At 44.1% G+C, this 27,552-nt stretch overlaps 3 protein-coding genes across 5 annotated transcripts; all 3 read right to left on the bottom strand.

Annotated features, from left to right (window-relative positions):
- Window positions 1–284: 284 nt before the first annotated feature.
- LOC147120168 (gamma-crystallin S-1-like) lies at window positions 285–2,384 on the bottom strand. 2 transcript variants are annotated; one of them, XM_085983835.1, is made up of 3 exons: window positions 2,376–2,384; window positions 2,026–2,272; window positions 285–553 (listed from the first exon to the last, which is right to left on the bottom strand). In XM_085983835.1, exons 1-3 carry the CDS (start codon window positions 2,382–2,384, stop codon window positions 285–287), a joined length of 525 nt encoding a protein of 174 aa, XP_085839961.1. The 2 variants fall into 2 exon arrangements, with proteins under 2 accessions (XP_085839961.1, XP_085839960.1); XM_085983834.1 differs by having other exon boundaries at window positions 285–560; window positions 2,030–2,272.
- An 8,939-nt stretch (window positions 2,385–11,323) lies between these two features.
- LOC147120167 (gamma-crystallin S-1-like) lies at window positions 11,324–13,434 on the bottom strand. Of its 2 annotated transcripts, none has more exons than XM_085983831.1 (3): window positions 13,426–13,434; window positions 13,076–13,322; window positions 11,324–11,592 (listed from the first exon to the last, which is right to left on the bottom strand). In XM_085983831.1, the coding sequence occupies exons 1-3, from the start codon at window positions 13,432–13,434 to the stop codon at window positions 11,324–11,326; spliced, it is 525 nt and encodes a 174-aa protein (XP_085839957.1). The 2 variants fall into 2 exon arrangements, with proteins under 2 accessions (XP_085839957.1, XP_085839956.1); XM_085983830.1 differs by having other exon boundaries at window positions 11,324–11,599; window positions 13,080–13,322.
- Window positions 13,435–20,086: 6,652 nt separating this feature from the next.
- On the bottom strand, window positions 20,087–21,903 carry LOC147120166 (gamma-crystallin S-1-like). The gene is made up of 3 exons (XM_085983833.1): window positions 21,895–21,903; window positions 21,550–21,792; window positions 20,087–20,362 (listed from the first exon to the last, which is right to left on the bottom strand). Exons 1-3 carry the CDS (start codon window positions 21,901–21,903, stop codon window positions 20,087–20,089), a joined length of 528 nt encoding a protein of 175 aa, XP_085839959.1.
- Window positions 21,904–27,552: the final 5,649 nt, after the last annotated feature.

Raw genomic sequence — 27,552 nt, 5'->3', positions numbered from 1 at the left:
AAAGGACTTGCATTCTTGCGGTGCTTCATCATATCTAACAGAAATCTCAGAAGTGTGTATGTTCTACTTGCATATAAATAAACATGAAATAAGACCCATTCACAGTCATGCCTTACTGTCTGAACTTGTTTAACTAGATAGTGGTTTATTGTGTAAGGTTAGTAATATATGAATTGCATGACAATCCCGAAAAAGAAAGGAACTTATCAAAGTAATCAAGTAAAAGGGATTTTATTTATGTTCAAAGTCTATTAAATGACGAGACCATATATTTAAGCAACAATCTAGAAATCCCTCATACGCCTGAAAGATCCGATAGTTGGGCTCTGGCCGCCCCAGTCACTGAATCTCCTGTATTCACCGGGTCTCATGAAGTACTGGCGGCCTCTGTAGTTGGGCTGTTCATAGAAGGTCCAGTAACCATCCATCACATGGCAGGAGTGAATGTCACGGTAACGGAAACGATCGTAGACAGATGGACAGTCATCCATGAATTCCATCATCTGTCCTCCAAAGTCAGGCCTCTCATAAATCTTCATTCTGTAGTTTCCACCTTGGTACTGTAATAGAAAACATTCATGATGTATTAGCAAATATATGTATGATATGTATTGAAGAGCGTTCTAAGACTGGAGCACTTTAGAACAAGGAACATGAAATACTTGTACATATGTTTATCACCGAAGGTAGAAGTTAATAAGGATTTGGAAACAGATTATTGACCATTCACTGAACATATCCAATTGCTGCGAAGCCGTTAGCAACAATGCTGATCGCTTACAAGACAAAACCTGAGGTATATTGTAAGTCACAACAAGTTAGTCTAACCATGTATAGATCATTAGTGAAATAACATTTGGATTGTTACTGGCAGTTCTGGCCACCCCTCTGCCAAAAGGGCACGAATGCATTGGAGAGCTTTCAGAGAAAAGTGACAAGGATTTAATTTTGGATCTTAGGTTCCTCAGTTATGAAAAAGACATACAAAACTGAACTTCTTTTCATTGGACAAAAGGAGATAAGAGACAAAATATGATCCTTGAAAGTGCTGGGAGGTAGCGAGCTACTTCCTTTAAACTGTGAACATCTTACGTTAAGAAAAGAATTCCCCTATAGAAAATAAGTAGATGTGTCACAAAGGCTGCCAAAGAAAGCATTTCATTCCGTGTCATTTAACTCATTCCATAGATAGTTCTGCAACTATTTAGGTATCGCCAAAAATGAAGGTTATGAGGTGAAATAAGCTGTCATGCCACAGAAAGAAACCATTCAAAGTTGCTTAATGTAGTTTGTAAGGTTCAATCAATATTCTGTAGCTCCATCAGATTATCTAGGGGATCAGGGGAATCTGCTGAACCTTCCACGTGGAGATTAAATAGGTGTGGTCAAGTTCCCAGCAGGATAAAGTACATGTATGTTAGGTGAGGACCGGGCCTAATTTCCACGATTGAACAGCTTTCCAACATTCACTGTCTCAGCCAACACTTCAACAATAGTCCTTTAAGGAAAATATTGTAGGCCTGCCTGTGCTTAGGCACAGTTCACCCACAGTAGTGTCTGTACCAATGTTAACACAATCTTTACTTGGAGCCCTGGTCAAACCTGCCAGGAGGTAGAGAAGTACACAAGAACACAATGAATGATTCTGCAGCATTCATACATGACTTTTTCTTTGTACCGTTTCCAAATTAACACTAACTAGTAATATTCTAATATAGTACAGACAAGATTTTTAGTTCTATATTTCTAATTCCCGCTGTTCCGTGCTGTATTTAAATCCTTTTTCTAACATTTGAAATACGACAAAGCAATATAATGTTTAAACTAAAATGTGGATCTGTCACTAATGACAGAAAAAGGGAGTGAGAATAATAATCTTTAAATTAATATAAAAGACTAGTATATAATTAATGAAGGGGCTGGGAATAAATTGCATAAAATGACAGAAAATTATTGATGGGCCATAACAAATATAAATCATGTGAACAAATGATTTGAAACTGATAATTAGCATGTAATTATAACTTACGGCTGGGTAGGTGCGACATGACCTGATGTTGTCATTGAATCCCATCCAGCGTTGGTAGTCAGGATATTCTCCCCTGCTCAGAACATACTGGTATCCCATGTAATTGGGTCTCTCATACACCACCCACCAGTCACTATCAACACGGATGGAGTTACAGCGGCTGAAGTAAGGGGACAGGTCAGCACAGTCAGTACTGCACTCATGGTGCCGACCCTGGAAGTTCCTGTCCTCGTGAAAGATGATCTGTGGGGAGAAAGAAGATACGATTGAATCGATAATTTCCCAAATTTGATGTATTTTATAAAACACTATTAGCAAATGTGAAAAGTATGAGAGTTAGCCTTACCTTCCCCATTTTGAGCTTCACAGTTAGTTAAACAACCGCCTGCACATAGCGCTGTTTCATCCAGCTCGGTATTTATAAGCTGGACTGAAACGCCACTGTAGGGAATACTTTTGTTATTCTAATGGTTTCAACAGTGTATATCAGCAAAAAAGCAAATTTAAAAAAAACCTATAGTCATTGCAGGCAAAATCCCCTTATTCAGGTTTATAGATGGGGCACTGATTCTTTTCATTCTGCTTTGATGCTGTTTTAATTGTTCTGTGAAAATATTTAAAGTGCTAGAGTCCAACGTGCATCTATGGTGAGTCTAGTAAAGGTATTGTGAGTTTGTATAATTTGCTTTTTTACTATGCTTCCAATAATGAATCATTACTGTGTTGATAACTACCCAAACTGATCTTAATATTATAATACCCAATACATATTCATCAAAATGTAAAGGCCAGTAATTCCTGTCCCAACGCGTGAGTACGGTTGGGGTACTCATGCGTCTGGCCGGAGGAAATGCCGGTTTTCAGCATGCACAGCGCATGCGGGGAAAACCGGCATTTCCTGCCCTCTGAACGAAGGGGTTCAGAGGCAGAATGCGCGCGACTGCACAGGCAGCGCGTGCGCAGTAAAATTCCTTTTTTTTTTCAAAGTTGCGCGCGTGTAAAGGCCTCCGGTCTTTACGCGTGGAAAAACAAGACGTAAGTATTTAGTTTTTCAGGTAAGTGGGCTTTTAGTACAATGTAGAAATTTTTTTTCCACAGGTTTGTTATTTTTAAAGAATTTACAGGATGGTAAGTTTAGTTTTAGACCCTATTTTTAAAAAATTTATTTTTTTCAAAAAATTGATTAATTGTTTAAAACATTTTTAAAAACTTATTTATAGTTATTATAATCAGTGGGATGTTTTTTAAAATTTTATTTAAAGTTAAAGTAGTGTTTTGGCAGCCCATACTTTTCATGAGTTTGACAGCTCTTACTGTCAAACTCATGAATGAGTTTCCCCTCCCCTGATTGGCTGCACAGTGCTCACCTGATCCCAGCCGGCACATCGCACTAACTACGCCGCTGGATCAGGTTAGCGCAGCGCGCCGACAGCTGAACCGGGCCTGTGAAAGGAAATGCAAGCAGGCCCGGGCTTCAGATGTCGGCGCGCAGGGTGAGTGCAGATCGGGGGCTTGCACGCGCAGCAAGCCCCCGATCTAATTTCAGGGCCAATATCTATACATTACTATAGTGTGGGATGGTGGTCTGATTGGTTTTAATTGTTTTGGCAATGCAATCACCATTATATTACACCAGCTTTGTGGTTGCACTGTGTATATTTCACAGGCATTTGGGAAGGAACAGATTGAATAACACATTGATATTACAATAGCATCGAAAGTTTGAGAGTAAAAGGAAGGGAATTTCAGGCAACATTGATGAGTGTCTCTGGAGAAAGAGCTACATTTGACTATTGTATTCACACCAACAACTTCACTCTGAATGCACTGACTACCTGCATACTGTGTCAATGTAGAACGGGTAAGGGTGACAGTATATAAAGTGCAGCCTTTCTTAAGCAGTGCGTATGAGCCTATTTGATCTGAAGGTATCTTACACTGTTAAATTTGGGAGGGAGACATTTGAAAACTGTGTTAATGAGTTTTCCTGTGTGCGGTTAACTGAGTTAATGAGGAAGATTTTTCAACATGCTGTGTGCGGTGAAATTCTAAGTTCATATTAATAAGTTGGATATGGAATTGTGCCGGAGGACTGAAAGTTGCTAGTGTAACACCTCTGTTCAAAAGGAGATAAAGGGTTAAACCGAATAACTATAGACTAGCTGGTCTAAAGTAGGCAGTAGTGTGTAACGTTCTAGAAGACAGGATAAAATTAATGCTTGCTTAGAAAACCATGGGTTAATTGAGGACAACCAGTATGAATTTGTAAGTCATGCCTAATAGATGTAATAGTTCTTTCAGGAAATACCAGCATGTATTGATAAGGTAACCACAGTGAGCATTAAGAAAGTGGATTTTTAAAAGTTGTTTAACAGCGTGCCACATAGGAAGCTTGCTGATAAAATGAAGGCAAATGGTATTCAAGAGGATGTAGTAATATGAGTAGGAAGTTGGTTAAATGACAGAAAACAGAGTGTAGTGGTTCATGGATGGATTGGAGGAGTGTAAAAAATGTGCCCCCAGGGTCAGTGTTGTGACCATTGCTCTTCTATATGGATGTCAGATGGAATTTAATGCAGAGAAATGTGAGGTGATACATTTTGGAAATTAGAGTAAGGAGAGAGTACATATGTTAAATAATAAAATGTTAAAAGGTGTAGAGGAGCAGAGAGACATGAGGCTCAGACTGCTGATTACCTAACTCACACCATGTCCCGTTCACCTATCACTGCTGTGCTCGCTGACCTACATTGGCTCCCGGTTAAGCAACGCATTGATCTTAAAATTTTCATTCTTGTTTTCAATTTCCACCAATGCCTCGCCCCTCCCTATCTCTGTAATCTCTACAGCCCCACAACCCCCTGAGATATCTGAGCTCCTCTAATTCTGCCCTCTTGAGCATCCCTGATTATAATCGCACAACCATTGGTGGCCGTGCCTCCAGCTGCCAAGGCTCTAATCTCTGGAATTCCCTCCCTAAACCTCTCTGCCTCTCTATCTCTCTTTCCTCCTTTAAGGTGCTCCTTAAAACCTACATCTTTGACCAAGCTTTTGGTCATCTGCATTAATTTCTCCTTATGTGTCTCAGTGTTTATGCTCCACTCGAGCCCCCTCCCATCTTTCCTTATCTAACTCTATCAGCATAACCTCTATTCCCTTCTCCCTCATATGCTTAACTAGCCTCTCCTTAAATGCATTTATACTATTTGCCTCAATTAAACTCTGTGGTATCGAGTTCCACATTCTCACCATCTCTGGTAAAGAAGTTTCTTCTGAATTCCCTCTTTTATTTCTTGGTGACTATCTTATATTGATGGCCTCTAGTTTTGCTCTTCCCCACAAGTGGAAACACTCTCTCTGTGTCTACTCTGTCAAAACCTTTTATAGTTTTAAAGGGCTCTATTAAGTCACCCCTCAGTCTTCTCTTTTCAAGAGAAACGAGACCCAGCCTGTTCATTCTTTTCTGATAGGTACAACCTCGCATTTCTGGTATCATCCTTGTAAATCTTTTTTGCACCCTCCCCAGTAGCTCTCTGTCTTTTTCATAAAATGGCAGCCAGAATTGTACACAGTAGTGAAAGTGTGGTCTAACCAAGGTTTGATACAAGTTTAGCATAACTTCTCTACTTTTCAATTCTACCCCTCTAGAAATAAACCCGAGTGCTTGGTTTGCTTCTTTATGGCCTTATTAACCCTGTGTCACTACATTTAGTGATTTGTATATTTGTACTCCGAGATTGCTTTGCTCCTCTACCCAATTTAGATTGTTATTTTCCAAGTAACATGTGAACTCCTTATTTTTCTTACCAAAATGTAATACCTCCCACGGTGTTGAAATTCTTTTGCCAATTATATGCCCATTCTTCAAGTTTATTAATGTCTTCTTGTAATTTGTTGCAGTCCTCCTCAGTATTGACTATCCCACCCCAATTTGGCATCTTCCACAAATTTAGAAATTGTGTTTTTGATTCCAAAGCCTAAATTGTTAATATAAATTGTGAACAGCAGTGGTCCCAGCATTGATCCCCTTTGCAAATCTTGTACATATCCCCTGACTCCGCTTGCTCTGACCTTATTCATTAGTCTATTATGTGACAACTTATCAAAGGCCTTGTTGTAATCTAGATAAATTACATCTACTGCATTGCCCTTGTCTACTCACTCTGTTACTTCTTCAAAGAATTCAGTGAGGTTGATCAAGCAATCCATGACTATTCATTATTACATTTTTATATTTTTGTTTTCTAGATGTTTTTCTATTTTCTCCTTTAGTAGGGATTCCATTATTTTTCCTATCACTGATGTTAAGCAGACTGGTCTATAGTTCCCTGGACATGTTCCATCTCGCTTTTTAAATATAGGTATTATATTAGCTATCCACCAGTTCTCTGGCACTACACCTCTTTCTAACGAATTATTACATTTTTATAATAGTGCCTCTGCTATCTCTTCCCTGTATTATTTGTGCTGTCTGCTCATTATAATGATTTCTCAGTGTTAACTGCATCATCAGGGTGCCCAAAATTGTAATCTCCTAGCACCACTTATAGCTAGCCTGCTCTGCTTAAAGTTGGCCTGCTCCTCTTAAAGGGGAGGTGCAATGTGGCTAGAGCAGGTGCTGTGAGTCATGCAGGAAGTGAATCTGTCCTGGAAACAGTGAAGAATGGCACAACATGGGAGAGAGCGGGCTACAAGGTTTTCAGATGCTGCACTTGGTCTTGGTGGAGGACGTGGAAAGTAGGAGAGATGTCCTGTATCCACTGGGGGCAGGAGGCCCTCCAGACACATGGTCAAAATGTAGTGGGAGCAGATAGCTGTGGAGGCCAATGCCAGGAGTCTAGCCCCAAGGACATGGATGCAGTGCCGCAAGGAGTTCAATATCCGCATCATCAAATACCATATTCTACCAATTGCATCACTAGCCTCAGCCACTCCTCAATTCAACACACCCCCATCACTCACCTACCGACAATCTCAATCAGGACACATACCTAAATTCACATGCTTCACCTCACCCTCACACACTTAGCACTGCTGCACATCACACACCCACATCTCACAACTTGCACAGACTACCAGCTATTCAACCATGACAGTCACATCACACAAAAAGATAGCACCACACTCACTGGCGTACTTCCCTCTCTCTTGCAGGAGAAGGTGGTGCACAGCTGGACACAACTGGAACTAACCGGAGGGGGAGAGGTGCGCCTTCATACCCTTACTTCCCATGGAGGAGACAGTGCTGGCCATTATTGCAACTGCCATTGCTGAGGCCGTGGCCAGCGGCGGGGCTGAAACCAGAGAAGATGACGGTATCCTCATACCTAATCCTCCTCACATCCCACTTCCCCCTCGTCCCACAATCTCTTCTGATTTATAAACTGCAGATGGTGTAAGCATGCACCTCTTACTTTCCCCCTTCCCCTCACCACAACCCTACCCTTGTGCCTTTTCCCTTTCAGATACCCAAGAGCTGCAACCTGGCAAGGTAGTGGAGGAAAATCAAGAAGAGAGTGATGATGAAGACACAGCACCATCTTCACACTCGCATCCACCAGCTCAGATACTGACACTGCACGTATCTTAGAGGATGGATTAGATGCGGGATCTGCAGGGGATGAGAGTCCGGGCACAAGTGGGCTGCAGCCAGAGCAGGGGGTAAGGATTGCGCAGGTGCCAGCTCACCAGAGGGCGAAGTCGCCCATGGTTTCAGATGCAGAGGACTCAGATGAAGACTTGGTTGGGGAACCTACAGATGAACACTGATGGGTATGCACAACAAAATGCTTGATGCATTGGGAAGCCTGCTTTCGGTGAATGCCATTTTGGTCCTCGAACAGCGGTCACTACCAAGTCCAATTTTGTGCCCATGGTCTGTGCCCCTCTGGAATGTACAAGAATACATTATCAAAGCAATAGTTACTTTATGGCTGTCCAATTCTGCAAGTGGGAGCAGTTCCCAATGTTGGGTATGTGGGTCTCCAAGCAACCAGCTTACTTATCTAGGTAGGGGTCACCTCTTGACCTGGGAGTTACAGCCAAAGGAAACTTCAACATTCTCTGTTTCTGAGCTCCCTTTGTTTGCAAGCACCAAGATCAGGATTCCATCCTACCCACTTCCCTCATATTTCTTTCTGGCTAAAACGTGAGGGCAAAGGACGCTGGAATGCTTGGCCACTTTCTTACCTTTAAACCATTTTCATAAAATATTCTAACATTTTTATTATGATGACTTCTGGATTTTGAACCTTAAAGGCTTCCAATAGTCAATCTTGCTGTGGTAGATGCTGCCAAAACGTTCCCTGCCATTATAACCTGCTGCTGCCCTTCACTCAACGCTTCAACCCCTCCCCTTTTAAAGGTTGTTGCAGGCCCATCAAAATCGGACACCCCGCCAGACTTTCTGCCCCTGCCATCAGCGAGCTGCCTGTAGGGAGTGCATTTTGAGCTGACAGCTCACCAGATTTATTTTAATAATGCTTTATACTGAAAATGGTCCAGGCCCCACACTATGCAGAGCAGGCAGATCATGACATCAATCAGCCGGCATCACTGTTTTGATGTCAGTGCTGCCATTTTGGAGCTCAACGCTCCAGCCAATGCCCTCTCTTAACCTTGCATAGCTGAACACGATGTTAAGCAGCAGGAAGGACCTCCCCACCCCCCCCAAACCAGGGCTGTTTAAAGGGGTCATCAACTAATTACATGTTCGTTTCTGGTTTATTTCTTCTGGCTGTTGCTACAATTCGACAAGTGTTTGGTGCTTTCCATAGTAGTTTCAAGTTTCAGACGCCTATAGGGAATGGTGTGGTAGGTACTGAAGTACTTTTTGCTGACTTCAAGGTTTTGCAGAAACCACTTGCTCCCGGACATGGATACATTAGGAGGCTTTCCTCTTGGAATCGAGCATGACTGAGAGAATGAGCGGAGGCCACGCAGAGCAGGACAAGCTGCTAGAAGAGGGAGGAGGAGGAAGGGAAGAAGCGCTCTGAGCAGGAGGCCATATCAGCCCAGGGTGCTCAGGGTGCAATTCTCCTACCTGAACCTCCGCAATGATCAATGTTTGAGACGTCTGCACTTCACTAAGGAGGTCGTCGCTGAAATCTGCCACCTGCTGCAGCCACAACTCCAACCTCAGAGCAGGGCAAGAACCGCATTGCCAGTGACATTGGTCATTCCTTGACATTGTACGCAAGCTTTCTGGCAGGTTTCCCAAAGCACCAAGCATTTTTTTTGGTGCATACCCATCAGCATTCTTCTGTAGTCTGCCCCATCAAAATGCTCATCTGAGTTTTCTGCAGCAGAACTCATGTGTGACCTCGCACTCCAGCGAGTTGGCACCTGCGCTATCCTTGCCCCCTGCTCTGGCTGCAGGGCACTCGTGCCCAGTGTCACACCACATGCAGATCCCACCTCTAATATATCCTCTAAGATACGTGCAGTGTCAATATGTGAGCTGGTGGATGCGAGTGTGAAAGTGACGGTGCTGTGTCTTCAGCATCACTCTCTTCTTGGTCTTCCACCACTGCCTGGCCAGGTTGCACCTCTTGGGTATCTGAATGGGAAAAGGCACAAGGGTAAGGTTGCGGTGAGGGAAGTGGGTAAAGTAAGAGGTGCATGCTTACAGCATGTGCAGCTTGTAAATCGGAAGTGATTGTGGAATGAGAGAAGGATAATGAATGAGGATACCAGCATCCTTTAATTTTTCAGCCCTGCCACTGGCCATGAGCTCAGCCATGCCCCTCCAAAGACTGGCCAGCGCCATCTCCTCCAAGGGCGTGAGGTGTTGTAGGTAAGACTGTTCCCCACCGGTTAGCTTCTGCTGGCCCCAGTTATGCACCACCTTCTCCTGCAAGAGAAAGGGAATGGTGTCAGTGAGTGTGGTGCAATGTGTTTGGGTGATGTGCCTGTCATGTTTGAATAGCTGACAGTGTGTGCAAGCTGTGAGATGTGGGTGTGAGGCTTGCAGCAGTAGTAAGTGTGTGAGGGTGAGGTGAAGCTATGAATGTGAAGTATGAGTTGTGTTCGGTAGAGATTATAGGTTGGTGAGTGATGGGGGTGTGGTGCATTCAGCAGTGTGTGAGGCTTGTGGTGCAGATGGTGGAATATGGAATTTGAAATGACTTCACTGACCTTGAACACTCGTGAGGTCATTAAACTTCTTCCTGCACTGTGTCCATTCACCACAGTAGCTATCTGCTGCCATTGCACTTTGGTCTGTTGCTTGGAGGGCCTCCTGGCCCCCTGTAAAAATAGAACCTCTCTCCTATTCACCTCCTGCACCAAGGCCTCCACTGTTGCATCGGAGAACCTTGGTACACACTCTTCTGTTGTGCCATCATGAATTTTTTTTTTTCACTCCCTTCTTCAACCAGTTGAATAATGACTTGCAGGCAGGATGCACCTCCCCTTTAAAAGGTATAGACTGCCTTTAAGAGGTGCAGTCTGGCTTTAATTGGAGCTAGTATTGCGTGAACTTGGGCCCCCTGCTTAGCGTTCAACCACTCAGCAGTGCGTTCAGCGCTAGGCTGAACACCACAATCAGGCAAATAAATAGTTAGCACAAGGTTTGCATGTTGCCTGTAGTCCTCCGAAGGGGCACGGGTTGCTAGCCCATCACAATCCCCGCAACCCTTTTTGGGAGTAAACAAATTTCTAGGCCAGAGGCTGTTAAATGCTTTGCTAACATGATATTTCCTGAGTTGCTGATGCTGTTTCTGAATATATAGTTTTACTGCATAAGGATTAACTGAACACATTAATGTTCAATTATCACCAAAAGGCCCAAATTAGTCCAAATAAAGGACCTTGGGTTTGCTCTTGATTGCTTTTGGAACTCAGTGAAATTTCTTTGTGTTAATTGCTTCCTATAGGAAATGAATAGTTTGGACAAAGTCTATTGCAATAGAAGCTGAAGGTCTATGGAAAGGAATGGGCTGTATTAGCTGGATGGTATTGTCTAAATATTTGATCTTACAATTTCTTTACGTGTTGCTCTCATGACAAGCCATGGCACTTCGCATAAGAGATGGTGAGGGGCCATCCATCTTAACAGCTGTCTGAATGAATAGTTTAAATAAAGAGAATTAACATCTAGTGCTATGTATTTTCTTATTTTCAACCTTATGGTCAAAATCTATTTCTCAATAATTATTGCCACCTCCAGGCCATAAAATGTCTATAGTGGAAGAGGCACAAAAACACAATCCAAAAAAACCAATTATGATGATAATATATTTTATTATGTTTAGCAATATTTCAGCATGATGAAATCTAGTTTTCAACAAGGAATTAGAAATCCCTCATGCGCCTCAAAGATCCGATAGTTGGGCTCTGGCCGCCCCAGTCACTGAATCTCCTGTATTCACCGGGTCTCATGAAGTACTGGCGGCCTCTGTAGTTGGGCTGTTCATAGAAGATCCAGTAACCATCCATCACATTGCAGGAGTGAATGTCACGGTAACGGAAACGATCGTAGACAGATGGACAGTCATCCATGAATTCCATCATCTGTCCTCCAAAGTCAGGCCTCTCGTAAATCTTCATTCTGTAGTTTCCACCTTGGTACTGTAATAGAAAACATTCAACATTCATGATGTATTAGCAAATATATGTATGATATGTATTGAAGAGTGTTCTAAGACTGGAGCACTTTAGAACAAGAAATGTGAAATACTTGTACATATGTTTATCACCGAAGGTAGAAGTTAATAAGGATTTGGAAACAGATTATTGACCATTCACTGAACATATCCAATTGCTGCGAAGCCGTTAGCAACAATGCTGATCGCTTACAAGACAAAACCTGAGGTATATTGTAAGTCACAACAAGTTAGTCTAACCATGTATAGATCATTAGTGAAATAACATTTGGATTGTTACTGGCAGTTCTGGCCACCCCTCTGCCAAAAGGGCACGAATGCATTGGAGAGCTTTCAGAGAAAAGTGACAAGGATTTAATTTTGGATCTTAGGTTCCTCAGTTATGAAAAAGACATACAAAACTGAACTTCTTTTCATTGGACAAAAGGAGATAAGAGACAAAATATGATCCTTGAAAGTGCTGGGAGGTAGTGAGCTACTTCCTTTAAACTGTGAACATCTTACGTTAAGAAAAGAATTCCCCTATAGAAAATAAGTAGATGTGTCACAAAGACTGCCAAAGAAAGCATTTCATTCCGTGTCATTTAACTCATTCCATAGATAGCTCTGTAACTATATGGGTAGCGTCAAAAATGAAACAAAATAAGGCAAAATAAGCTGCCATGCCACAGAAAGAAACCATTCAAAGTTGCTTAATGTAGTTTGTAAGGTTCAATCAGTATTCTGTAGCTTCATCAGATTATCTAGGGGATCAGGGGAATCTGCTGAAAACCTTCCACGTGGACATTAAATAGGTGTGGTCAAGTTCCCAGCAGGATAAAGTGCATGTATGTTAGGTGAGGACCGGGCCTAATTTCCACGATTGAACTGCTTTCCAACATTCACTGTCTCAGCCAACACTTCAACAATAGTCCTTTGAGGAAAATATTGTAGGCCTGCCTGTGCTTAGGCACAGTTCACCCACAGTAGTGTCTGTACCAATATTAACACAATCTTTACTTGGAGCCCTGGTCAAACCTGCCAGGAAGCAGAGAAGTACACAAGAACACAATGAATGATTCTGCAGCATTCATACATGACTTTTTCTGTGTACTGTTTCCAAATTAACAACTAATTAGTAACATTCCAATATAGTACAGACAAGATTTTTAGTTCTATATTTCTAATTCCTGCTGTTCCGTGCTGTATTTCAATCCTTTTTCTAACATTTGAAATACGACAAAGCAATATTATGTTTAAACTAAAATGTGGATTTGTCACTAATGACAGAAAAAGGGATTGAGAATAATAATCTTTAAATTAATATAAAAGACTAGTGTATAATTAATGAAGGGGCTGGGAATAAATTGCATAAAATGACAGAAAATTATTGATGGGCCATAACAAATATAAATCATGTGAACAATTGATTTGAAACTGATAATTAGCATGTAATTATAACTTACAGCTGGGTAGGTGCGACATGACCTGATGTTGTCATTGAATCCCATCCAGTGTTGGTAGTCAGGATATTCTCCCCTGCTCAGAACATACTGGTATCCCATATAATTGGGTCTCTCATACACCACCCACCAGTCACTATCAACACGGATGGAGTTACAGCGGCTGAAGTAAGGGGACAGGTCAGAACAGTCAGTACTGCACTCATGGTGCCGACCCTGGAAGTTCCTGTCCTCGTAAAAGATGATCTGTGGGGAGAAAGAAGACACGATTGAATCGATAATATCCCAAATTTGATGTATTTTATAAAACATTATTAGCAAATGTGAAAAGTATGAGAGTTAGCCTTACCTTCCCCATTTTGAGCTTCACAGTTAAACAACCGCCTGCACATAGCGCTGTTTCATCCAGCTCGGTATTTATAAGCTGGACTGAAACGCCACTGTAGGGAATACTTTTGTTATTCTAATGATTTCAACAGTGTATATCAGCAAATTTGATAAAACCTATAGTCATTGGAAGCAAAATCCCACTTATTCAGGTTTTTAGATGGGGCACTGATTCTTTTCATTCTGCTTTGATGCTGATTTAATTGTTCTGTGAAAATATTTAAAGTGCTAGAATCCAATGTGCATCTATGTTGACTCTAGTAAAGGTATTGTGAGTTTGTATATTTTGCTTTTTTACTATGCTTCCAAGAATTAATGGTTACTGTGTTGATAACTACCCTAACTGATCTTAATATTATAATACCCAATACATATTACTCGACATGTAATATCTATACATTACTATAGTGTGGGATGATGGTCTGATTGGTTTTAATTGTTCTGGCAATGCAATCACCATTATATTACACCAGCTTTGTGGTTGACTGTGTATATTTCACAGCCAGGTGGGAAGGAACAGATTGAATGACACATTGATATTACAATAGCATCGAAAGTTTGAGAGTAAAAGGAAGGGAATGTCAGGCAACATTGATGAGTATCTCTGGAGAAAGAGCAACATTTGACTATTGTATTCACACTGACAACTTCACTCTGAATGCACTGATTACCTGCATACTGTGTCAATGTAGAATTGATATGTGTGACAGGATATAAAGTGCAGCCTTTCTTAAGCAATACGTATGAGCCTATTTGAACTGAAAGTACCTTACACTATTAAATTTGGAAGGGAGACATTTGAAAACTGTGTTAATGACCCTTATTTTCTGATGCCTACCAGTGTGTATGAGCTGTGTATCCACCCGTAGGAATATCAGAAATGCCGGTTTCAGGTATGCAACACGCGTGCGCTGAAAATCGGCATTTCCGATCTGTCAAGAATCCTCCTGACAGATCGCATGCCTGCCCTGGAGAAGGGCCTCTTTGTGGGGAGAGTGCCACTTTCTGCAGAACCTGCGCCCGCTGAAAACCCTTAGAAATGTTACGCCTGGTAAAAGCGTAAGGCCTGCTTTTACCAGCATAAGAGTTAAAAAATGTTTAAAAAAAACATTTTTTTCACTCATTTATAATTTAAAAAATACTTGTAAAAAAGGTAAGTTTATTTTTAGCTGCGTAAAAAACTTCAATTATTTTTTCAAAAAATTAAATTTTTGTTTAAAATATTTAATTAAATGTAATTTTAACTCATTTTAAAAACGTGAAGGATTTTTAAAAATTTATTTAATGTTTTGGTGTCCTTTTGGGGTGATCTCCTTTCATACATTTGACAGATACAGCTGTCAAAAATATGAAGAGAGATTCCCTTCTTTCATTGGTTTGTCTGGCCCACGTGATCCCAGGGATGCTTGCGAGCTGCATGCGCCTCTGGGATACGTGGGCCCTGCGCATTTCAACTGTGGACAGGCCCAGGATCAGAAGTGTCTGGACCTCGGGAGCCCTCAGGTAAGTGCGTAAAAATTTTTTCCGATAGGTGGCATCCGCACGCAGGAAGCCTCCTATTGGAAATTACGGGCCAATGAGTTTTCCTGTGTGTGGTTAACTGAGTTAATGGGGAAGATTTTTCAACATGTGTGCGGTGAAATTCTAAGTTCATATTAATAAGTTGGATTTGGAATTGTGCTGGAGGACTGAAGGTTGCTAGCGTAACACCTCTGTTCAAAAGGAGATAAAGGGTTAAACTGAATAATTATAGACTAGTTGGTCTAATGTAGCCAGTAATGGGAAAAGTTCCAGAAGCCATAATACAGGATAAAATTAATGCTCACTTAGAAAACCATGGGTCAATTGAGGACAGCCAGCATGCATTTGTAAGTCATACCTAATAAATGTAACAGTTCTTTGAAGAAATACCAGAATGTATTAATAAGGTAACAGCAGTGGGCATTAAGTAAATGGATTTTTAAAAGTGTGTTTAACAACGTGCCACATAGGAAGCTTGCTGATAAAATTGAGGCAAATGTTATTCAAGAGAATGTGGCAACATGGGTAGGAAGCTGCTTAAATGACAGAAAACATGGATGGACTGGAGGAGTGTAAAAAATGGTGTCCCCAGGGTCAGTGTTGTGACCGTTGCTCTTCTATATGTATACTAGCTGGGGGAGCCCGGCTTTGCCAGGGCTGTTTTGGGCCAGGCGGTTTAAATCGAGTGCCAGGTTTTGGGGCCTGTCTGTCTGTCCCTGTGTGAATCTGCTGCCGGGCAACATTTCAAATCGAGTCCCAGGCTTTTGGGCCCTGTCTCTGTGTCCCTCTCTCAATCTGCTGCCGGGCAACATTTCTACCTTTTAATACCTTGAAAGATGAAAGTGAAAGTACTTATAAAACGTTTTTGGCAAATCTTATGTTATTTTTAAAAGAGATACTAACTTTTTCGAAGCTGGATGAGCAGATTTTGAGCTGGAAGTAAATGGGGTTTTTAGCTTGAGGCAATGGCTGCCAGATCCCTGAGATGAAAATGATTAGTCCCGCCCACAGACGCAGCGATTGGGCAACCATCAGGCGACTGAACTGTAGGATTGGTCAAACGTGCCGGCACAGGATTGGTCGACCTTGACGTCAGTCAATCAATGCTACTTAGCAGATAATGAGTTTAATTTTGAAGGTTTTTTGCATAACGCGCGAACAATCTTTGTCCAGCCGAAACGTAAATATGCTTAGGACGGTTCTGGAATTGTCAGCTTTCTTTCAATGTAATGCACGTGTAGGTACGCTCTATAACTTTCGAGTTAATTCAAGACAGACAGACAGACAGACAGACAGACGGAATGACAGACAGAAGTATCCTTTTATATATATAGATATATTCACGGTACACAACTTCAGAAGGATATAGACAGGTTAGTAGATTGGACGGATGGATGTCAGATGAAATTTAATGCAGAGAAATGTGAGGTGATACATTTTGGAAAGTAGAGTAAGGAGAGAGTACATATGTTAAATAATAAAATGTTAAAAGGTGTAGAGGAGCAGAGAGACATGAGGCTCAGACTGCTGATTACTTAACTCACACCATGTTCCATTCACCCATCACCGCTGTGCTCGCTGACCTACATTGGCTCCCGGTTGAGCAACGCCTCAATTTTAAAATTCTCATTCTTGTTTTCATATCCTACCAATGCCTCGCCCCTCCCTATCTCTGTAATCTCTACAGCCCCACAACCCTCCGAGATATCTGAGCTGCTCTAATTCTGCCCTCTTGAGCATCCCTGATTATAATCGCACAACCATTGGTGGCCGTGCCTCCAGCTGCCAAGGCTCTAATCTCTGGAATTCCCTCCCTAAACCTCTCTGCCTCTCTATCTCTCTTTTCTCCCTTAAGATGCTCCTTAAAACCTACATCTTTGACCAAGCTTTTGGTCATCTGCAATAATTTCTCCTTATGTGGCTCGATGTTTATTCTCCACTCGAGCCACCTCCCATCTTTCCTTATCTAACTCTATCAGCATAACCTCTATTCCCTTCTCCCTCACATGCTTATCTAGCCTCTCCTTAAATGCATCTAAAATATTTGCCTCAATTACATTCTGTGATATTGAGTTCCACATTCTCACCATCTCTGGTGAAGAAGTTTCTTCTGAATTCCCTCTTTTATTTCTTGGTGACTATCTTATATTGATGGCCTCTAGTTTTGCTCTTCCCCACAAGTGGAAACACTCTCTCTGTGTCTACTCTGTCAAAACCTGTCATAATTTTAAAGGGCTCTATTAGGTCACCCCTCAGTCTTCTCTTTTCAAGAGAAACGAGACCCAGCCTGTTCATCCTTTTCTGATAGGTACAACCTCACATTCCTGGTATCATCCTTGTAAATCTTTTTTGTACCCTCCCCAAGTAGCTCTCTGCCTTTTTCATAAAATGGCAGCCAGAATTGTACACAGTACTAAAAGTGTGGTCTAACCAAGGTTTGATACAAGTTTAGCATAACTTCTCTACTTTTCAATTCTATCCCTCTAGAAATAAAACTAGTGCTTGGTTTGCCTTTTTATGGACTTATTAACCTGCGTCATTACTTTTAGTGATTTGTATATTTGTACTCCGAGATCCCTTTGCTCTTTTACCCCATTTAGATTCTTATTTTCCAAGTAATATGTGAACTCCTTATTTTTCTTACCAAAATATAATACCTCACACTTAGCTGTTGAAATTCTTTTGCCAATTATATGCCCGTTCTTCAAGTTTATTAATGTCTTCTTGTAACGTGTTGCAGTCCTCCTCAGTATTGACTATCCCAACCCAATTTGGCAACTTCCACAAATTTAGAAATTGTATTTTTGATTCCAAAGTCTAAATTATTAATATATAAATTGTGAACAGCAGTGGTCCCAGCACTTATCCCCTTTTCAAATCTTGTACTTATCCCCTGACTCCGCATGCTCTGACCTTATTCATTAGTCTATTATGTTGCAACTTATCAAAGGCCTTGTTGTAATCTAGATAAATTACATCTACTGCATTGCCCTTTACTACTCACTCTGTGACCTCTTCAAAGAATTAAATGAGGTTGATCAAGAAATCCATGACTATTCATTATTATATTTTTATATTTTTGTTTTCTAGATGTTTTTCTATTTTCCCCTTTAGTAGGGATTCCATTATTTTTCCTACCACCGATGTTAAACGGACTGGTCTATAGTTCCCTGGACATGTTCTATCTCGCTTCTTAAATATAGGTATTATGTTAGCTATCCACCAGTTCTCTGGCACTACACCTCTTTCTAACAAATTATTAAATATTTGTAATAGTGCCTTTGCTATCTCTTCCTTCTATTCTTTGTGCTGCCTACTCATTATAATGATTTCTCAGTGCTAACTGCATCAACAGGGGGCCCAACATTGTAATCTCCTAGCACCACTTATAGCTAGCCTGCACTGCTTAAAGTTAGCACTCAGCTCTTAAAGGGGAGGTGCAATGTGGCTGGAGCAGGTGCTGTGAGTCAAGCAGCAAGTGAATCTGTCCTGGAAACAGTGAGGAATGGCACAACATGGGAGAGAGCGGGCTACAAGGTTTCAGATGCTGCACTTGGTCTTGGTGGAGGACGTGGAAAGTAGGAGAGATGTCCTGTATCCACTGGGGGCAGGAGGCCCTCCAGACACATGGTCAAAATGCAGTGGGAGCAGATAGCTGTGGAGGGCAATGCCAGGAGTCTAGCCCCGAGGACATGGAGGCAGTGCTGCAAGAAGTTCAATATCTGCACACGAGAGGTCAAGGTCAATGAATGCATCGTCAAATACCATATCCTACCAACTGCATCACAAACCTCAGCCACTCCCCAATTCAACACCCCCCCATCACTCTCCTACCAACAATCTCTATCAATCAGGACACATACCTAAATTCACATGCTTCACCTCACCCCCACACACTTAGCACTGCTGCACATCACACACCCACATCTCACAACTTGCACAGACTACCAGCTATTCAACCATGACAGTCACATCACACAAAAAGATAGCACCACACTCACTGGTGCACTTCCCTCTCTCTTGCAGGAGAAGGTAATGCACAACCAGAGGCAGCAGGAGCTAACTGGAAGAGGAGAGGTGCACCTGCAAGTCCTTACACCCCATGGAGGAGATGGTGTTGCCCATTATTGGAATGGCCATTGCTGAGGCTGTGGTAAGCCGCGGGGCTGAAACCAGAGAAGATGATGGTATCCTCATACCTAATCTTCCTCACATCCCACTTCCCCCTCACCTCACAAACTCTTCTGATTTACAACCTGCAGATTGGAGCTAGTATTGCATGAACTTGGGCTCCCTGCTTAGCATTCAGCTACTCAGCAGTGCGTTCAGTGCTAGGCTGAACACCACAATCATGCAAATAAATAGTTAGCACAAGGCTTGCGTGTTGCCTGTAGTCTTCTGAATGGGCACAGGTTGCTAGCCCATCACGATCCCCGCAACCTTTTTTCGGGGGTAAACAAATTTCTAGGCCAAAGTCTGTTAAATGCTTTGCTAACATTATATTTCCTGAGTTGCTGATGCTGTTTCTGAATATGTAGTTTTACTGCATAAGGATTAACTGAACACAGTTAATGTTCAATTATCACCAAAAGGCCCAAATTAATCCAAATAAAGGACCTTGGGTTTGCTCTTGATTGCTTTTGGAACACAGTGAAATTTCTTTGTGTTAATTGCTTCCTATAGGAAATTAATAGTTTGGACAAAGTCTATTGCAATGGAAGCTGAAGGTCTATAGAAAGGAATGGGCTGTATTAGCTGGATGGTATTTTCTAAATATTTGATCTTACAATTTCTTTACGTGTTGCTCTCATGACAAGCCATGGCACTTCGCATAAGAGATGATGAGGGGCCATCCATCTTAACAGCTGTCTGAATGAATAGTTTAAATAAAGAGATTTAACATCTGGTGCTATGTATTTTCTTATTTTCAATGTTATGGTCAAACTTTATTTCTCATTAATTATTGCCACCTCCAGGCCATAAAATGTCTATAGTGGAAGAGGCACAAAAACACAATCCAAAAAAAATCAATTATGATGATAGTATATTTTATTATGTTTAGGAATATTTCAGCATGAAAAATTCTAGTTTTCAACAAGGAATTAGAAATCCCTCATGCGCCTGAAGGATCCGATAGTTGAGTTGTAGCCGCCCCAGTCACTGAATCTTCTGTATTCACCGGGTCTCATGAAGTACTGGCGGCCTCTGTAGTTGGGCTGTTCATAGAAGATCCAGTAACCGTCCATCACATGGCAGGAGTTAATGTCACGGTAGCGGAAACGATCGTAGACAGATGGACAGTCATCCATGAATTCCATCATCTGTCCTCCAAAGTCAGGCCTCTCGTAAATCTTCATTCTGTAGTTTCCACCTCGGTGCTGTAATAGAAAGCATTCAACATTTCATAATGTATTAGCAAATATATATGTATGATATGTATTGAAGAGCGTTCTAAGACTGGAGCACTTTTGAACAAGAAATGTGAAATACTTGTACATATGTTTATCACTGAAGGTCGAAGTTAATAAGGATTTGGAAACAGATTATTGACCATTCACTGAACATATCCAATTGCTGTGAAGCGAGAGGTAGCAGGATACTTTCTTTAATTTGTGAACATCTTACATTAAGAATAGAATTTCCCCCTCAATAAATAAGTAGACTTGTCACAAAGGCAGCCAAAGAAAACAATTAATTCTGTGCCATTTAACTAATTCCAAAGATAGGCCTGTAACTATTTGGGCATCATCAAAAATGAAGGTGATGAGGCAAAATAAGCTGCCATGCCACAGAAAGAAACCATTCAAAGTTGCTTAATGTAGTTTGTAATGTTCAATCAATATTCTGTAGCTTCATCAGATTGTCTTGGGGATCAGGGGATTCTACTGAACCTTCCACGTAGAGATTAAATAGGTGTGGTCAAGTTCCCAGCAGGATAAATTGCATGTGTGTTAGGTGAGGACCGGGCCTAATTTCCATGATTGAACTGCTTTCCAACATTCACTGTCTCAGCCAACACTTCAACACTAGTCCTTTAAGGAAAATATTGTAGGCCTGCCTGTGCTTAGGCACAGTTCACCCGCAGTAGTGTCGGTACCAATGTTAACACAATCTTTACTTGGAGCCCTAGTCAAACCTGCCAGGAGGTAGAGAAGTACACAAGAACACAATAAATGATTCTGCAGCATTCATACATGACTTTTTCTGTGTACCGTTTCCAAATTAACAACTAATTAGTAACATTCCAATATAGTACAGACAAGATTTTTAGTGCTATATTTCTAATTCCTGCTGTTCTGTGCTGTATTTCAATCATTTTTCTAACGTTTGAAATACGACAAAGCAATATAATGTTTAAACTAAAATGTGGATCTGTCACTAATGACAGAAAATATTGAGTGAGAATAATAATCTTTAAATTAATATAAAAGACTAGTGTATAATTAATGAAGGGGCTAGGAATAAATTGCATAAAATGACAGAAAATGATTGATGGGCCATAACAAATATAAATCATGTGAACAAATGATTTGAAACTGATAATTAGCATGTAATTATAACTTACGGCTGGGTAGGTGCGACATGACCTGATGTTGTCATTGAATCCCATCCAGCGCTGGTAGTCAGGATATTCTCCCCTGTTTAGAACATACTGGTATCCCATGTAATTGGGTCTCTCATACACCACCCACCAGTCACTATCAACACGGATGGAGTTACAGCGGCTGAAGTAAGGGGACAGGTCAGCACAGTCAGTACTGCACTCATGTTGCCGACCCTGGAAGTTCCTGTCCTCATAAAAGATAATCTGTGGGGAGAAAGAAGACACGATTGAATCGATAATTTCCAAATTTGATGTATTTTATAAAACATTATTAGCAAATGTGAAAAGTATGAGAGTTAACCTTACCTTCCCCATTTTGAGCTTCACAGTTAGTTAAACAACCGCCTGCACATAGCGCTGTTTCATCCAGCTCGGTATTTATAAGCTGGACTGAAACGCCACTGTAGGGAATACTTTTGTTATTCTAATGATTTCAACAGTGTATATCAGCAAAAAAGCAAATTTGAAAAAACCTATATTCATTGCATGCAAAATCCCCTTATTCAGGTTTATAGATGGGGCACTGATTCTTTTCATTCTGCTTTGATGCTGTTTTAATTGTTCTGTGAAAATATTTAAAGTGCTAGAGTCCAACATGCATCTATGTTGAGTCTAGTAAAGGTGTTGTGAGTTTGTATAATTTGCTTTTTTACTATGCTTCCAATAATGAATCATAACTGTGTTGATAACTACCCAAACTGATATTAATATTATAATACCCAATACATATTCATCGACATGTCATATCTATACATTACTATAGTGTGGGATGGTGGTTTGATTGGTTTTAATTGTTCTGGCAATGCAATCACCATTATATTACACTAGCTTTGTGGTTGTACTGTGTTTATTTCACAGCCAGGTGGGAAGGAACAGATTGAATGACACATTGATATTACAATAGCATCGAATGTTTGAAATTAAAAGGAAGGGAATGTCAGGCAACATTGATGAGTATCTCTGGAGAAAGAGTTACATTTGACTATTGTATTCACACCGACAACTTCCAACTGAATGGACTGACTTCTTGCATACTGTGTCAATGTAGAATGGATATGGGTTACAGTATAGAAAGTGCAGCCTTTCTTATGCAATGCATATGAGCCTATTTGATCTGCTTGATTCACCGCTGACCTCAAATTCCAGGTCAATAAAAATGGGAGAGTTGGGGCTAGATTTTCAGTATAGGCAGTTTTGGGGCGCTAACCTTAGCGCCCGCCCGAAGTTAGCGCCCGCCCCAAAGTAGCGCCCCGTTGCCGGGAATTCAGTGGCTTCGCCCTAAGAGGTTGGTGGAGCGCTAAAAGAGGCGTTCCACTACTCTCTTTAGGCGCTAAGCCGGCGGTCCAGAGGGATAGCGCCCAGGCGGGGCGCAGCACGGGTGCGGTCATTTTTGCACTGACAGCAGACCCCGTGGTGCCGACCAGCTCTTAAAGGGGGAAGGGACGAATTGGTCTGCTGCCACGCCCTGCACACTGCAGCCTTGCAAAGAGGCCTCAACACTACTGCTCAGCCCCAGGGAGTCATGGCAACGCCAGAGAAGGCCCGTCAGCGTGCCCTGCGCTTCTCAGAGGGTGATCTGGACATAATGGTCACAGCTCTGGAGGTGAGGCGCAAGATCTTGTTTCCAGAGAGTGGGAGGAATCCAACCCACCACGACTACACCAAAGCCTGGAAGCAGATCGCCCAGAGGGTGACGTTCACCGGCGAGGCCCCCAGGACCCACACACAATGCCGTAAGAAATGCAACGATCTGACCAGGATTGTGAGGGTGAGTAGCCTTTCCAGTCTCCTCCTCATTCTTGCATGTACACCTGACATGATGGGCAAAGGGACCTGAAAGTCCTTTTGGCCAGCCCTCAGCCAGCAGCATTGGGACAGTCATGAGCATCAAATGGCCATTCGGCACTCTACACTTTGGCCCAGCTATTCCACCATGGGAGGCAGTGGACAGTACATCAGGGCTTCACTCTGTCCAAGCTATTCCACCATGGGAGGCAGTGGACAGTACATCAGGGCTTCACTGCGCACTTACAGCCCGTCCTTTCTCTTGCAGGCTAAAGTAGCGTTTAATCGCCAGGCCCGTGCCAGGGGTGGCCGCGCCAAGCTGCAGAAGCTCACTCGGCTGGAGGAGCGCGTGTGTGTGCTCATGGGAGCCCGTGTGATTGTCCCCACAGCGTGCGGTGTATCCGACCCTCCACTGCCCGGCAATGGTAAGGACCTCGCCTTTTGGCCCTCTCGCGTCGCACTGGCCCATCCGAGCTACCTCCTTTGCCACTGTCCCACCAATGCGCTGAATCCCACCAGTCCTAACTCCCTCGCTGACGCCGTCTCCTCACTCTGAAGCTACTCTTGTGCATTCCTGCTTTCAGCTGGTGACGACCAGGACCCTGAGGCTGCCAGTGACAGCACCTCCAACCAGGAGGAGGAGGAGGAGCAAGCCGGACCTTCGGGGGAACAGTCACGTCCCGCAGGAGAGGAGGAAATGCTCGACACCTCCTCACTGGACGAGTGCCTGGAGGAACTGTCGCAGGGCAATGCAGCTTCTGGGACCAGTGGCGTCCAGCCACCCAGCAGCCATGCGCGTGGCCCGCGGCCTTCCCCCCAAAGGGGGGAAGGATCAGAGGGGAGTGCTGCTGCTCGGCACACTCGCCGTCACCAACGCGGCAAGGGTCCCCTAGTTCGGCCCCCTCCTCCCCAGCGGGAGAGTCGCGACTCCAGTCCGGACACCTTCACTTCGGAGGAGGTGCGGAAGCTCGATCAGATGGCCGACAACTCGGACCGGCGCCACACGGAGCTCATGAGCGTGGTGGGGCGCATGCCTGAGGCCATCGAGTCGCTGGCGACCAGTGTGCGCGAGTTCGGGGCAGCAACTGCCGCGACTGGCCGCATGCTAACTGATGCCGTCAAGACCCTGGCGGATGTGATGCGCGCGCACACCAGGACCACAGGGCCACTCACTGCTGCCACACGCGCTGTCTCAGGCAGGCATCGCCAGGGCAGGCGCCGCGCTGGACCATCCCAGCAAGCCGGCCGTCGGCTGATTGCTGCGGATCCTGCAGTGCGGGCCCGGCCGAGTGCCACCGCGCCACAGCACCAGCCAGCGCATCCCAGACGCCAGCTGGCCCACATTGCGCCATCCATCGCCGTCATTCCCCCTCTGGGGCGTCAAGGGCAAGCGGCTGCAGCTGATGGTGGCCAGGCTCAGGTGCGCCACTCAGGAGACGGCCCCTCGAGGCCCAAACGCCGTGTAGGCCGCCCCCCAGCGGCATCTGGCGGAAGGGCATCTGAGCCTCAGGCGCCTTCCCCCAGCCTCGCAGCAGCCACTGGGCAGAGCTTGCGAAGGAGCAGCAGGCAGGGCAGGGGAGGCAAAATGCTGGCCAAGGTCTCGCCCTCGCGGGCCACTCAGTAGAGGGTGTGGCCAGCTTTCCTTTAATATGGCGGTGGCCATCTTTATTTTGCCCATGGTTGTGCTTTTGGAGGGCTTTTTTTTTGCGTTAGGCCGACGTTGAGGCCCGGTTTCAATAAAGGTGGAGTGGCTCCTCCCCAGTTTCTGGGAGTGAGTCGTTTGTTGGGCTTTTTGTGGGGCCCGTTTATTGTTTTTGGGGATTCATGTGGGAAGGGCTTTTCATTTTTGTTTAATAAAAAATTATCTTTATTCATGCAGTCTCCATGGTTGTTCTTCTTAGTGTTTGTTGGCTTCGCCGGCTGAGGGCTTGCGGAGCGGCTGCATTCATCTTCCCTCATGGCCCCTGGCCATTCCCTGACAGGGGGCTTAGAAGTACCGTGTAATAAGGTGGCGTCGTGCGGCCCTTGGCCCTGGTCGCTCCCTCCTGGGAACGTACTCCTGCTCCTCCTCCTCCTCCTCCTCCTCCTCCTCATGCTCCTCCTGCTCCTCCTCCTGAGGTGCTGGTCCAACGTCAGGTGGCAGTGCCTGAGTCCTGCGGATAGCCAGGTTGTGTAGCATGCAGCAAACCACCACAAATTGGGAGACCCGGTCCGGCGAATACTGGAGAGCTCCTCCGGAGCGATCAAGGCAGCGGAACCGCTGCTTGAGGACCCCAATAGTTAGCTCGATGATGTTGCGGGTGGTTTGATGGCTCTCGTTGTAGGCCTCTTCAGCAGCGGTCCTGGGCGCGCGGAGCGGGGTCATGAGCCAGGTGCACAAAGGCTAGCCTTTGTCCCCGAGTAGCCATCCTCTTGGGGGAGGCTGTGCCTGGAACATGTCATGCACAGTACTCTGCCGCAGGATAAAGGCATCGTGGCTGCTGCCTGGGAAGCTGGCATTGACTGCCATGATGCGCTGCTTGTGGTCACAGACCAGCTGCACATTCAGAGAATGGTAGCCCTTCCTGTTGCGATACTGCTCGCCATGCTCCAGAGGGGCCCGCAAAGCCACATGCGTACAGTCAATGGCGCCCTGCACCAAGGGGAATTCCCCGAGTCTGGAAAATCCCAATGCGCGCTGATGCTGGCTCTCCAGGGCCATGGGGAAGGAGATGAATTGGCTTCTCCTTCTGAACAGTGCTTCGGTCACCTGGTGGATGCAGCGATGCGCGCCGTACTGGGAGATGTTTGCTATGTCCCCAGCAGCGTATTGGAAGGAGCCGGTGGCATAGAAGTTCAATGCCACCGTCACCTTCACTTCCACCGACAGAGACGTCTGCACCTGAGCTTTGGCCGCAGATCTCGGCGAAGCAGGTGGCAGATCTCTGCAATCACCCCCTTTCGGAATCGGAGCCTTTTAACACATCGCGCGGCACTCATGTTTAGGTAGGAGCGCTGCTGGCGGTATAGCCTGACTGGGTAAGGCCTACGTGGCCGACGCCTGTAGCCCCCTCTGCCTCTAGCCAGGGCTGCCCCTCTCACAATGCGTCTGCGAGCCCTACGGACATGGAGCTGCAGCTCCGCGTTGGCACCCCATGCAACCCCCATCAAATCCTGGCAAACACTCTAATTTCCAAATGGCCACTTGCAGCGCTGTTGCCTGAGTCCAAAAATACCTGCCTCTTGCTGCTTGAAACCAGTTAGCTATCCTCCTTGTTGTGTCTCCAGAAATGCGTTGCACAAGACTGTTTTCTGAAAAAAGGATGGCCTTTATACTGGAGAGGACGTTCCCTTTAATTAGCGCCCCCCGGGGCCCGCGCTGGTTGTGTTGCGTTCCTTTTTCCAAATGCTCCGGCCGCCCGCCGCACAATGGGGCGGTCCGACTGAAGTTTGCAATCGGGGCGGCCAAAGGGCGTTGCACGAGGATGTGACGTCATTTTCTGCGCGCGCATCCGGGCGGGCGCTAAACTTTGCGCCGGCGCTAACGGGCAACTTAATTTGGGGCGGGGCGCAAACTGCGCTGCGCCCGGGCGCTACACGCATAGCGCCCGGAAATCACTTCTCTTAAGGCGCTAACTGCTGGCGCAAGCAACTGAAAATCTAGCCCCTAGTTTGTTAAAGCTGTTAAAAATAAAAGCTTATGAACTCTTACAGTGGCAATGTCAACACCTCTTAATGGGACACACACATCATTCAGGTATGTTTGATTTTAAGCTTTTGGACTAGACTTTTTTGATTTTATTGAAGTAATGGCTTGATGCAATAAATGTTAAAAGTTTTTTTTAGTGTATAGGGAGTGCTGCTGGACACTTGAAAGGCCTCAGATAGTAAAGAATGGCCTCTGAGAAGACAGAAAATGCAGCAAATACTCTGCAGTTCTGGCAACATCCATGGAGAGAGAAACAGAGTTCACCTCTCAGGTCGAGATGCTGCCTGGTCAGGAGTGTATTTCCAGCATTTTATGCTGTCATTTCAGATTTACAGCATCTGCTCACAGAGGGAAGAGGAAGACACAGAAGACGAAGAAGCCGAAGAGAATAAGCAGAAGCAAGGATACAACCTAGACAGCCCCTTTCTGGCCGAGCTATCCGGGATAGAATCATCTGCCTGCGGTACCAGTGACCACAACCCCAATTCCCC

Source organism: Somniosus microcephalus, chromosome 4 (assembly GCF_052327205.1).
Source record: "Somniosus microcephalus isolate GS21.2 chromosome 4, FLI_Smic_1.0, whole genome shotgun sequence".
In the NCBI taxonomy this organism is placed as follows: domain Eukaryota; kingdom Metazoa; phylum Chordata; class Chondrichthyes; order Squaliformes; family Somniosidae; genus Somniosus; species Somniosus microcephalus.
The sequence above is the reverse complement of the archived record's forward strand: the minus strand, read 5'-3'. Positions and strand labels throughout refer to the sequence as shown.

Excerpts from the sequence above, each read along its gene's own strand:
- LOC147120167 (XM_085983830.1), bottom strand. Across the intron at positions 11,600-13,079 it reads CATGTCGCACCTACCCAGCT|TACCAAGGTGGAAACTACAG; the intron begins GTAAGTTATAAT and ends TTTCTATTACAG.
- LOC147120166 (XM_085983833.1), bottom strand. Across the intron at positions 20,363-21,549 it reads CATGTCGCACCTACCCAGCC|CACCGAGGTGGAAACTACAG; the intron begins GTAAGTTATAAT and ends TTTCTATTACAG.
- LOC147120168 (XM_085983834.1), bottom strand. Across the intron at positions 561-2,029 it reads CATGTCGCACCTACCCAGCC|TACCAAGGTGGAAACTACAG; the intron begins GTAAGTTATAAT and ends TTTCTATTACAG.